Source organism: Haliaeetus leucocephalus, unplaced genomic scaffold, assembly GCF_000737465.1.
Source record: "Haliaeetus leucocephalus isolate CR32 unplaced genomic scaffold, Haliaeetus_leucocephalus-4.0 Scaffold136, whole genome shotgun sequence".
Classification (NCBI taxonomy): Eukaryota; Metazoa; Chordata; class Aves; order Accipitriformes; family Accipitridae; genus Haliaeetus; species Haliaeetus leucocephalus.
Window position 1 is genome coordinate 2,916,467 of NW_010972572.1, and position 12,876 is coordinate 2,929,342.

Below are 12,876 nucleotides of genomic sequence, written 5' to 3' on the forward strand. Positions count from 1 at the left end.
TTTTTAATCAATGATTCTTTTCTTGTCAAATCATAGGAGCTGCAACAGCTGCTTTTGCTTTTCTATTATGAAACCAGTATAGAGCAGCCCTGTGGCTGGTTTGTTCAAAATCGAAGACTTATATAATAAAAAGTTCAAGCCCTGGTTGTATGATCAAAACCTGTCATGATGGAGAAGAAGAGGTGATGCAAAACCACACCCTTTCCTTAGAGAAAACTCAGTATCTCAGGCAGCAGGACCCACTTGCTGGGGCTGCAGCAGAGTAGCCTCCCAGCAGGATCAGGCTGGTCAGCCAGTGTGGAACAGTCCTCACTGCACTGGGGGAGTCCAAGGGAGGCAAGCTAGGGAAGGTGTTACTATAAAACATGGTGAGAGCATGGCTAGAGGAGGACTGGAAGACCCCCCTGCCAACAAGTCCCCCGGTGTAACTCCAGCTACTGTTAGGAAAATGAGTTTTAAAGAGGGGGAAAATATAAAGCAAACACAATTTCATATAAACTGTACATGTGCCAAAGCAAGACAACAGTATCTTACAGGTGTTCTTTGTACAAGATCACAGCTAGAAACAAGCCACTTTTAACTAGAAAATTAATTTAAAAAGTTATACAGAACATGTTTCTGCTGTTCCCCTTGCCCTGGAGCTCCCTACAGGGCATGCAGAAAACCACGCTCTCCAGTATGCTTCTGGCACTCGGTTCATCCAAAGGGCTACATGATTGTGTGCTGTTCAAGGTGAGCAGGGAAGCCAACTGCATCCTCTTTGCCATGTATGTGTGAAGAGCTGAGCTCAGAAGAACCCTTGTTGGAGCGCAACCTCCAGAGATTGCTCCCCGAGAAGGGAGAGGGGAAAAGCAAGAGCACCTCAAAGCCAATTGTGTTAGGATGCTGGTGAAAGCCATATTTCCATGAATGTAAGTGCTTGCTCGCCCTATGCAGCCCTTCATTGGGGGCTCAAAATTAACACCATATAAATATATACATATGAGAACTAGCAGCCCATTGGCCTGATCGCACCCAGTCCTTCCATGAAGCAACATGATCCCTCCCTGCATCAGCTCAAGGCTGGTTTCACATCATGGGCAGCAGATGGCAGAGGTCCCACCGCGCTCCAGCCCTGGCTGCTCGTGGAGGGGAGGAAGCGGTTCATCCCAAGGAAGCTGACAGCGCCCGAGCTGGAGTAGGCTTCATGCTCCCCTGCCCAGCCAGGCTTTGGCCAGGCCTTCCCCTTGTCCTCCCACCTTCCCCTCCTAGCAGGAGATTTGTGGATTTTGCAGGAAGCAGCAAGTCATCTCTGCTCACTCAATGGATGACAAAATACTTGAGGAAATTGCAGAAAAATTAAAACTAGGATGGGCCAAAGGGAAGGCTGGATTCATAGAGAGGTGCCCGCTGCTTCCCAGCTCCCTCCAGACAACCCATCCTGCTGCCCAGCAGCACCAGAAGGCCTGCTCCAGCTCTGGCTCTCCCCCTAGTCTCCCCATCCCTCATTTCTTCCTTTTCCGCCCCCGGGAATGTTCAAGGGGCTCTGACTCACTGTCCCCTTCCTGCTCCTCCAGTCCCTGGCACCTGGCAGAGAGCTTCTTGCGTTTCCTGCGTGCATATGTGTGGCCAGGCAGGTGTTTGTGCACCATGTCAATCAAACACTGTTCCGTCTTCTCCAGGCAGGACAGTACGTGACTCCCATTCTGGTTGTAGCGCTCAGCATTGGAGAACACCTGCTTGATATCAGAGAGGAACTCTTGCACTGAGCGGTAATTGCCACAAGAGCACTTGCTCTGCATAGTCTGGAAGTCCATAGGGTTGCTGATGACCTCAAAGTAATCTTCAGCTTCCTCCGTGGTCACTGGCTCCCTGCCAAATGAAGAGCCACAAAGAGAGGAGGAAAATGACAGCCCTGGCCACAGGCAGTGCAGAGCTGTAGAGGAGTGAGAATCACCCCCACCCACACTGCTCGAGCAGCAGCCCCGATCCACACCCCCACCGCACTGTAACAAGCCCCAGCAGCACCTCGACAGCGCTACAGATGTCAGCCCCATGGCAGCCACAGCACAATGATGGGAAGGACAGCAGCTTGTCCTTCTGCCCAGAGAGCTGGTCCAGGCATGGGGACTGGCATGTACCAGGTATGGCTACCTTCTCTCAGTCACAGTGCCTACAGAGTGCCCTGCAAATCCTGGGGGCTGCAGAAAGCACCCACCCCAGCCTCCCCCCTTCAGCCCACAGCCTACCACCCTCTGTTACACCACCTCAGAAGGGCCCCACACCTTCAGTCCAGTAGAGGACTGGAAGTGTGTGGTGGTTTCTTCTGGAACAGCTTCACTCCCTTCCCATCCATAACTTGCTTTTGAAACCCTGGTCTCACAGCCAGAAAGTCCATCTGGCAGGACTGCAGCATGGCCAGCCCACACCTACACACTGCCTGCGCACAGTCCTGTGCCCACGGAGAAGGCGGCCACCTGCCCTCACCTGAAGGGCCAGCTAAAGCGGTACTTGATCAGCTTGCTGAGGATTTCCTCACACTTCTGCAACTCGAGATTTTGGCGACGTGCTGTCTTCTTTGTTTGAAGGACCTGCCCACACAGAGGATGCTGTTAAAAGGAGGTGGTTCCCACTAGGGGCTTTAGTGTTCAGCAAACAGTTTTTAGGCCAAAGAAGCTGGTTCTCAGCAGAACTTTTCTCTTCAATCCTCTCACCTACGAGCTAGTGTCCCAATGGTTGGGGATATGTAGTACTGTTGCAGAAACAAAGTTCAAGTCTTTCAAATGCAGCCATCTTCCACAATAATCAAGAGGCAAACTGCTCTGCTGCAGGACCTTTGATGGTAACAGCCAAGACATGCAGTGGCAGCTTGAGTTACAGAATGGGAGCACCATCCAGAAGCTCTGGTGGGAATAGCTCACAAGCAGCCTGTCTTTTCTTCAGGGGCAGCAAGGTTTTTCAAGATAGGTTCAAAGACAACATGGTCAAAACAAGCAGCCAAAGAATAAATGACAGCAAATAGAGAGTGTAAATTCCCTCTCCCTGCTTTCTCTGAGCCCCTGGCAGACAGCACGCAAGAGGGAGAGGGTGAAAGCACTTGTGCTGCTGTACTGACATTGCAGAGCTGACCATGCCATTTTAAATACCAAAGAACAGCTGATGCCTCGAGCACTGCTGTCCCGTACACAGGCTGAACACAAGGTCAGCCATTTGCCCAGGGATCCACAGCAGGTCAGCCACCAGCACAGGGACATCCCCTCGGCTCTGAGCGCACAGCTCACGAGGCATTGCTGTGTAGGGTATGTCAGATGATGGGAAGGCTCCATGACACGGGGTGCTATTCCTGAGCCAGCTTTGGTCTGTTCCCAGGACAAACGGTAAGTGAAAGAGCCCTACCAGAGTCCTTTTCCCTAAGTCAGTGTTTTGTCAGAGACCCTGACCCAGCTGTTCCAGTCAGATTTTCCCCACTTAAACATCCCTCTAAGCTGGCTGTGGCAGCCCATGCTGGGCTTGCTGGTTTAGTTGCCCGCCAGTCTGTAACACAGACCAACTAAAAGGACACTGCAGATCCACTAGCCAGCCCACTCACACCCAGCATAAGAAGCAGTGACCCCTAAGACCACGACCAAGACCGCTCAAGAAGAGTGACAGGATACAGCAGCAGTACTAGTGCTGGTCAGTGAACAGACAGCAGGCAGATCTAGCACAGGCTTGTGACGTGGCCCATGTGGCTAGAGTATCCTCATGTATCCCCTGTGGTGTGTCCCTCCCCAGGACAAACAGCACAGCACACTGCAGCTCCACCCTGCCTAGTATGCATGCACACATAAGATTGCTCTGTTCAGGAGCATACGGTTTTATTCTTTAAATATCAAGTGAAACCTAAACCAGCCAAATTATGTCCTGAAGGTTGGGGAGTGACCATACGGACAACAACTGTTAGAAAATGACCACTTCTGGGGAGCAAGGGTCCAACATTGCTAGCATTCTCTGACCATCCAGGACCCCCTCAGTCCCCCCACCTCTCTGCAGAGACATATGGATACTATTTAAAACCCTTTAACAAGCTGCAGGCTGCCTGCTACTCAAGGGGGACAATGTGTGAAAGAGGCTGGGGAAAGATGCCTGGCATATCTGTGCTCCGTTTGTACTGGGTCCTTAAGGATATGCCTCCTTTGTTAACCCACCCCCAGCCCAGCCCAGGTTTCACAATATGATTCAGGGTATTTCTTTGGGAAGGGGAGGAAGCATGACACCTGTTTCGTTTATAACTCATGATGTGAGCAGCCTCCAGGGAGCAATTTGGCTCTTACCAGCTCATCAATGTCTGCGCCGTTGACAGGTGCAGCCCGCTGCCGGGGTCCCCTGGCAGGGTGCAGCGACTGCTTCTTCCTTTGGTGCCTTCCCTGCCTCGAGGAGTACATGGCTGTGCTCTGCTTGCCCCGAGCTGCCTTTCTGGGTCTCACTGAAACATATAAGCCATGGGCTTAGAGGAATGGGTTAACCTGGATGCAGAGATCACAAGCCTTTTGCCCAGCCATACACACCAGGTAGTGCCTCGCTCACAGCACAGAGGAGCTACTGAACCCACAGATGACTGCAACAACCCAGCCTCTCGTCAGCCCATCCTCACTTGGCATATGCTCCTGTCAGCTGTGCTCTTGATACCCTCTCCAGATGAGATATGCGGGTAATCACCTCCTGTCCAGAAAGAGGCCACTGCTGTCTGGCAACAGCCTTCTGCTAAAAGGGTGGTCACACACACCAGCCAACAGCACTGGCAGACCGTTGAGCTCCGAGGAAGACCTGGGAGATTCCAGTTCCTCTGCTGCAGGCAAGGCTTGCCCACAGCTGTAACAGCAAGCCCCTCTGCCTGCAGAACCAAGTGCCAAAGCCCTGATGCATCCCAACGTGAGGGCGGGCAGGGGAAGTAATGCAAGGACAAACAGTTGTCTCGAATATAACTGCAACATCCCTTCTGAAAGCACCAGGAGCAGAAACCTGAAGTTTCCCCAGTTTCCTGCTGCCCCCTTGCTCCTCACCGGTTTGGGGATGAGTGCTTTTCCAAGCATTTACAAGTGGCCCACACAGTGGGATAAGCCAGTTGCTAAGCCCCCCTCAGAAGTGAACTGTGTGCAAAGGGAGTGTCGAGTTACTGCAGCTGGGAGCTGCTCCACGTGCTGCAAGTGGGAAACAATGGGATTTTATTCCCCAAGACCAGGGCTGCTGTATTATATCCCATAGAAAGGCACTTGCCTGTTTGTTAGTCTGCCTATCAGAGCTTCACACCGATGGAAATGCAAGCGTGCTGAGGCACTCCCTTGTCTTAAGTTTCTCCCATGACCCCTCTGTATCAGGAGAATGTGTTGGTCTTCTTCCCCAGCCAAGCTCCTTCCACCTGGTCACAAGTGCTTGAGCAAGCTGTATCCAGCACGCTGTAGCACTTCATCTGCGGCCTCTAATCCAGCCCTGTCCAATAAATCATCTTGCTGGGCCCCCCGCATGAGGAGCGTGTGTCGGGGCAGGGGGACGTCTGCCTGCTGTCACTCTGCTTGTGTGTCAAGCGTGTGGCACGTGTTAAATGTCTGACAATCCAACATTCTGGGTTATATCCCTCAGGATGAACGCCATGAGGATTAATGGGACTTCTCTATTAAAACAAAAGTTTTCCACAGTGACCTTTCCATGTTAATGCTCTTTAAAACCAGGGGTTGCATTTAGCACTTTATTTTTAGTGACTGTAACCCTCTTTTGCTATTGTTTGGAAACCTTGGCTCAGCTCCTGACTTGGCCATGCAACATAGGCTGAACACACTCCAAGTGTGGACATAGATACATGCAGAACAACAAGCAGCGTGCATAGCCAGGGTATCAGTGAATATCCCTGAAACCAGAATAAAGCAAGGGAATCAAGACTGATGGACCTGGATGGAAACCCTTGAAAGAGCATGGGAGAATCCTTTGGGTGCCAGTCTTCAGATTCCACCATCTGCCCCAGTTAAAATACTCTGAAGTTAGTTTTATGTCAGTCAAGGGCAGTTTGACAGAAAGCAAATACTGGCAGCGCGCCATTCAAAGACTGATCTTTTTAGTGCATCAGGTTGCCCAAATGAGACTGAGTCAAATTCTCCTAAAAACAAAGTGGATACATATAATAAAAAGTGGTTAAGTGGAGAAGCAGTCATTGAGGAGTCTAGAAAACACTCTTTTATTCACTTAGCTGCCCAGGAATGAGCCAGTTATGCATCCCGAGTGGTCTCCATATGCAACCAACGGGTGCTGGTGGTCCAGGCCACACACCCCAAATACTGTGCCTTCCCACAGGAATGGGCAGAGGAAGTGCTAGTTCTACTATCTGAAAATGCCTCCTTGTCAAATCACTAGAAATCTTGCACTTAAGAGGTTATAAGCTGGTGGGAAGGGAAAAAGCAAGGAGAGGGGGTTGTGCTTAAAGCTCCATAAGCATCTATTAACTGCATCCAGTTCACCAACAAACTCTGTAAGCGCAGAGACTGCCAATACCAGTAACTGATAATGCTGCTGCCTCACCCTGCCCTGCTGCAGCCTCTGCTGACCACCTCACAGCACTCTTAATGGTCTCACCAGCGTCCCCAGGGGAATGACTGGGTAGCAAGAGCTCACTGCAGTTTCAATCTTTGCTAGCACTGACCCTATTGCAAAGGGACAAGAGTTCACTCCAACGCCCCAGGTAATGTACAGCATGACCACAGCCTTCCCCTATGACACCTCCCACTGTTTCCAAGTAAGAACCTGTTTTGTGTGAGGAAGAGCACAAGTCCCAGATAGCATCAGTATTTTGGACACTGAAGACAGAGTCTTAGTATTTTCTGTTACTTTCCTGCATTGTCAGAACCTTACATTTCAGTCCAGCAACTTCATAATCTTCTTCCTCCTCCTCTTCCTCCTCAGCATCTGGTTCATCAGAAGCTTCCTCACTTTCTTCACCTTCATCTTCAGCAGAATCCTCTGCATAGTTCCTAGAGTAAGGCAGGTAAACACATTTATTGTATGAGAGCCTGGGCATCAGAGGCCCTGGGCCCTCTATACTGTTTGTTCACAGGCAGAGACTTGATGACCACCTCAATGTAAAATAAACACCCAGTCTCAGACTGAAGCACTCTACTGTATTTCAGAGAGTATCAAGTTGTAGCTACAGCTAAAAGGGCACTTCCCAGGCTGTCGTCTGAACATCTGTGCTGAAAATCCCCAACAGCTGAATCTGTATATTTTTTGCTGCTCTAGGCACCTTGACCATGTGATAACAGATTTTAAGACTATGATTGCTGTGCAATTAGTCTTCCCCAAGAGGATGTGCTGCTGTTTTACCCAGGTCTGCAGACCTGGCCTAAGGAGTTTCAAAAAGGGAGGCTTTTTTGTTTCTGCTGGAATATTTTCCCATTATCTCCTTCCACTGTCATGCCACTTGCATGTGCGCTACAGAAAACAGACCTCATTTAGTATTATTCACAGCTAAGCTTGTATTTGTTAGTGAGCAGAGCATTAGGCTTCTCATGGGCTGATGTCAGAAGCCACAGAGACTCCCGGCCCAGGACAGTTCTGACTTCTTGCATGTGTCTGTTAAAGCATTCCAAGCATTACAAAAACAGGAAAACAAAACAGCATGCAGAGGCAAAAGGGGACAAAGGCAGAGCTGTTGCAGGAGTCTCAATCCTCTGGAGAAAGAGGATCTTGAGCAGTAAAAGGCATAAGAATAAGCTCCCACAGTACAGTAGGGGAAAAAAAGTGCTCCCAGGCCAACATTTTTTTTCTGCTTTGCTAGGATGACAAGAGCAGAAAGCAGATAACAAGACAGGTGTTACCCCACCTGATGGCTCTCATCCAGGAGCCAAGCAGCTTGCAGGTGACTCTGCCACATCAAAGTAACTATGATCTCAGGCTAGAACAGCTGCACTGAAGCCCTGTCATTTTTGTACAAGCCTGATGAACTCTTAAATGGTGCCCAGGGAGAAAGTAATACTTTTTAGGCCATACACCACCTGCACATTACAAGCTAGTACACCTTTTATTGTGCTGCCACTCTGGAAGGGAGGATCTGTTGACTGCTTATGCTTCAGATGCCATTTGATAGCCTCATCTCACTGACAAGCAGGTAGATGAAGCACAGAGTCAAAATCAGCAGAGAACATATACTGCAAACAGAAAAATACATCTCACATACATTTAACTTCCAGCTTGCAATTCAAAAAACAATTCAATCCCTTGCTGTCAGGAGGCAACTACTAATTTCTGCTGCACAGAACAACTTTGATTTGTCCTCAGATCATGTTCCCTCTGTAGCCCTATAAGGACGCCTGCCTTGTTAAGGTTTATCAAGTCCAGAAAACCAGCAGAGTGGCATTTTGTAGCCTGATTTTTAGTAGCACAGTAGGGGTTGAGCTGCAGTCTGGAGTAACGTCTGCTCCAACTTGACAAGAACACAGCAGTAACTTAGTCCAGTGGACTACAGACCTGCAGTGCTACCAACTACACTCCCACGAAAAAGCAACCCAACTAGGTGCTCAAAGAAAACAACAGCCCTTAGCACATCTGATTTTGGTTGATGCATGTTTTCACTGCCAAACCCAAGTTATTTATTAAAACTCCTGAAGCTGTCATGGGTCAGTACAACACAGGTGTGGTAAAGTTACAGCCTGAAAAAATTGCTTTTCTATTGTTCCAGTGCCATTGAGTTAAGTAGGCCATTTCAAGCCTTTTAAAGGTACTCTGTTTCAGGCTGGTTTGGTCATCTTGTGAAAGTAGGCTAGAACTGCGCATCAGTGGCAACACAAAGGAAAGGAGAGTCACTCACCTGCCTCGTGAGCTGCGCCTGGCAGTAGAAGGCTGACACGCTGGGCACTGCCATTCACCATCTGGTATCTCATAGAGTGCCGGTCTCAGACAGAACAGGTGGAAGGCTTTGTTACACTCATCACACAGGATTAGCTTGTCATCCTCACCTAGGAAAGTGCAACTTACTTGTAATGAGTGCTGCAGCCTTGCTCAACCCAAGAAGTAGAAGCTGCTGCAGCACTGGAGGTCAGTGTGAAGCAAGAGAAAGATGCAAAGTACCCTCTGACAGCAGGGACCCTTCCTTCTTGGTTCCACCACTGCAGTGGAAACCAGCAGCATTTAAAAAAATAAGCCAAACAAAACAATACAAAGTCCCTTGCCCAGCAAAGATTTCATTTGAGGCAAAGGTAGAAACCTGCCAAATAGGTTCCACTCAGGCTAAATCTCAAGCCAAATACAGGGAAGAGAAATCTGCTGCAAAGATGCCCGAGAGCCTAGCAAGAAGCTATAAATGCAGCTATTTTTATTCTAGCCTCAATCTGGTCAACCTGCACAACATCTTCTTTCTACTTAAAGTAGCAAGCCTACATAGAATATCAGCATGCAGCAGAACTAGTCTGTCTGTGCTTCTCACTGATACAGGGAAGTGGGGAGACAGTCCTGAGCCAGCTATTTCATTTGCTGAAGAGGAAAAAAGAAAGCGCAGAGAGCTTGCCAGCATGTGTCTAACATTCCAGTTCTTAAATTCTGTGAAACTATGATCTGTTAAGTCTCAGGTGAGCACCCTCTTACATCTGCCTAGAATCCCCTTCTCAACAGCAGATTGGACAGTTTTTGCATAAGGTTGGAATTTCCCTGAGGCTTCACAGTGAAGAATAATGTTGTACCAATTCAGCCCTTCTTTCTTTGAAGAGGTGGACGGCATAGCCTTTTGGTAAACAAAAGTAGCCCAGCATTCCCCCAGAGATCTGTCTGCCCTCACTTCCCACTAGTGTTTCAGCAAATAGAAAGTGAGACAAAAAGCACATGATGAGGCAGAAGGTACTACCAAGCTCTTTCCTCCAGGCTTCCATCCAAAAGGAGAGGTTATGGCAGAACAAATACTAGCATTCCATCACTGGTGACACCCCTTCTACCTCCCCCTCCACCTGCAAGACTCTAAAGCCCTTCATCCTATAGTGGATACAGAGAAGGTAGCCCCTTGTAACCTATTTGGTTACTTCCCCAGCCTTACCAGCTGGTAAGGCTTCCAGCTCATCAAGCAGTTCTACTCCCACTCTAGCCAAAAAGTAGCATCAACCCACCTTGCCCTCTCCCATTTGGCTACAAAGGGTAATAACCTTCCCAACCTATCCTTGCTTCTTCCTTCTGTAAAAGATGAGATTAACTGACAAGGCTTAGAGACCCAAAGACCATTCTGACTCAAAAATGAAGCCAGGGAATGGACAGTGGCACAAGTGTTCCCAAAAGGATTTGTAGATGACTTGTGTCCAAGTACCCTAAATATCCAGGGGATAGCAGCTCTGCAATGTTCTGCAAGACTGTATACTGGTTTCATAAGAATGGTTTACTGGAGTCAGGGTCAAATGCTTCTGTGATATCAATGCTTCTGACTGTAAATCCTGACATTCAAAACTCAAAATACAGCCAAAGAGAGCGACAGACTACAAGGGCATGTTGCCTAAGCAGGGCATGGAGAGGTGACAGCGTCCGACTGTTACGCAGGCGTGGGGCAGGAACGCATACCTTTCTTGCGACACACTTTGCATCTGGCATTCTCTGCCGACATATCCCACTTGATACAGGCATCCAGCATCCCGAGCAGCACGTGCATACGGGAGAAGGTCTGGGCCTCACGGATTGCTGTCTTCCACTTTTCCATGGCTGAAGCAACCTGCAGACAGACCTAATAGCTTACAACGAAGCACACAGACACAGCTCGCTACAGTCTGAAGATGTTTTTATATCCTTTAGCTGGGGCCCTTAATAACCAAAGCTCAACTCTGTATTTCTTTCCTTCTATATAGCCTCAGCAATCCTATTTGTGGTTTATCCATAACCAGCCTCACTGGATCAGACAGTTTGTTCATAACAGTAGAGCCCTTTTGCATTTCATGGCCAGGCTGAAACAACCTACGTGAACTCCACTAAATTCTTGCTCTGGAAGTCTAACCCAAATAATCATCAGGCTAAGAAAATAAAAGGCAGAAATCTAGCACTGTAAAATGCGGGATGAAAGTTAGGAGGCAGCTGGCAACACCACTTGAGCATGGCAGATTGGAGCAGCCTGTGCTGCCCTCCAGTGGGTACTGCAGACACTTGAGACCATCAGCAAGACCTGCCACACGCTTGGTCCTCCTGGTCCTCCGAGCGGCTCAGCTGGCAAAGGGGACTGTGACATCAGCTACAATCAGATTTGACAGGCAAAGCATTTGGAGCCCCAAATACGAAACCAGCTGCTTTCCTGAGACAAGATGACTTCAGAGCATGTCAAATCCCAGAGTTAGCTGTAAGTGAGGATGAAAGCATTAAACCTGAGATTTGCACCAGGGCAACTGCTGGAGTCTGCACATAGCAAGCCACATGCAAAATCTCAAACTCAGCCCTAGAGGTTTAGAAACAACGTTGTGGTAAATCGGAAATGCACCAGAACAGAGAAGCAATCCAGAGCCACCGCGTGTTCAACTCCAACATTAATCCTTTGCTTTACAACAATGAGGTGATGGCCTAGACATGACAGGGACATAATAGGACTCAAGTTAATGTTCTTCTACCCCAGGAGAATGAAAAAACAAACAGTAAAGTGTCAGATGGGAAAATCTAAACTCTGCAGCTGACAGCAATTTGGGAGCCAAACAAAACCCAGGATTTTTGCAGAGTTGCACATTCTCCTCTGACTGAATTTGAGGAAGCACAGCATATATTAGATGCTTGGAAAAACACACAAACTGTTCTAAAATGCCAACATCCTTGCTGCCATTGCTAGTATGGAACCTGGAGCCTGAGACATTCAAGACAAACGGAAACCTGCACAGCCTACTGTGGCAGATTACACAGTGCTGTGCTATTTCTTTGCAGAACATTGTTGAGGTGCTTCACATACTGTGTAATTGATTTTCCAAGTAACTGTTCCATGGGTTTTGCTGTTAACGTACTGGGTAACTGCTGGGCCAAGATAAATCTGCAAAAGCTGTTGGCAAGTTTTGCTTAGATTTTTCTCCCCAAGCCTGTGGAATTTAACAGATTTTTAGCCTTGCTTCCCAAGCATCATGAGACTATGGCATTTTAGCAGAACCACTATCAAGGGACTTCAGACCGCCAACTAGGCAAAACAGGAGACTGAAAGAAGTCACTTCAATACCGTTTTGACTGGAGAGGAGCAATCTAGCAGGGAAAACAACAAAAAAACCCCCACAAAAATACCAAAGGAGAAGTTCTCAGTCCCATTTCAACTTTAGAGTGACAGAAAACTCCTGCTTGGGTAAAGGTGGACAAACCTCCAGCTAGAAAGGCTCTTGTCTGGTATCCTAAGATGACAGAAATCCCTCTGAACAGCTGAAATGGTAATTGCTTGGTTGTGAAGCTGCTCTTTGAGGTTTTGTCTGCAGGTGAAGACTGACCCCCCCCATGACTTTTCCCTTGCAAACACCACTGACAGCAAGTAGCTGGGGTAGATAACCTACCCATGCTCTTGACTATGCTCAGGCAGTTGTGCTGCGATTTCACACTGCAAAGAGGTCACATATTCCCTGTCCTATTCTGGGATAGTCCAGAGTGCTGCTGCCACTGGAAATGGGAATGTTTGCATAAACAGAGGCACAAGACTGATTTTCAGAAACAGCCATAAGCCAGGTCTACACTGCAATCTTTTGCCACTCAGCAGTATGATCTCTAGCTATGTAGCTGAGCCAGCAGGAACCCTTAGTATAGACAATTATGTCAGCAAATAGGTGCCTATTAAGCCATAACTTGTTTCTCACAGGGAAAATGAGACATAACCATACCGCAGGACTGCAATTTCGCTCATATAGTCTGTAAGTACATTAAGTGTGTTTTTCCAGTAGGGCTATGCTGTATTTTACCTGC

The 12,876-nt window shown here is 48.2% G+C and overlaps 1 protein-coding gene across 5 annotated transcripts in view; it reads right to left on the reverse strand.

The window, feature by feature from the left end:
- Positions 1-585: 585 nt before the first annotated feature.
- The window catches only part of BAZ1B (bromodomain adjacent to zinc finger domain, 1B), a 51,347-nt gene continuing 39,056 nt past the window's right edge, over positions 586-12,876 (reverse strand). Inside the window, exons 14-19 of one of the 5 annotated variants that reach the window (XM_010585951.1) lie at positions 10,537-10,684; positions 8,810-8,957; positions 6,859-6,977; positions 4,293-4,444; positions 2,467-2,570; positions 586-1,851 (exon numbers count right to left, since the gene is read on the reverse strand). In XM_010585951.1, coding sequence (XP_010584253.1) covers positions 1,485-1,851; positions 2,467-2,570; positions 4,293-4,444; positions 6,859-6,977; positions 8,810-8,957; positions 10,537-10,684 — 1,038 coding nt within the window. In that variant the 3' untranslated portion in view covers positions 586-1,484. Of the gene's footprint in view, positions 1,852-2,466; positions 2,589-4,292; positions 4,466-6,858; positions 6,978-8,809; positions 8,958-10,536; positions 10,685-12,876 lie in introns of all 5 variants that reach the window. The other 4 variants (XM_010585950.1, XM_010585948.1, XM_010585947.1 and 1 more) reach the window with 4 other exon arrangements.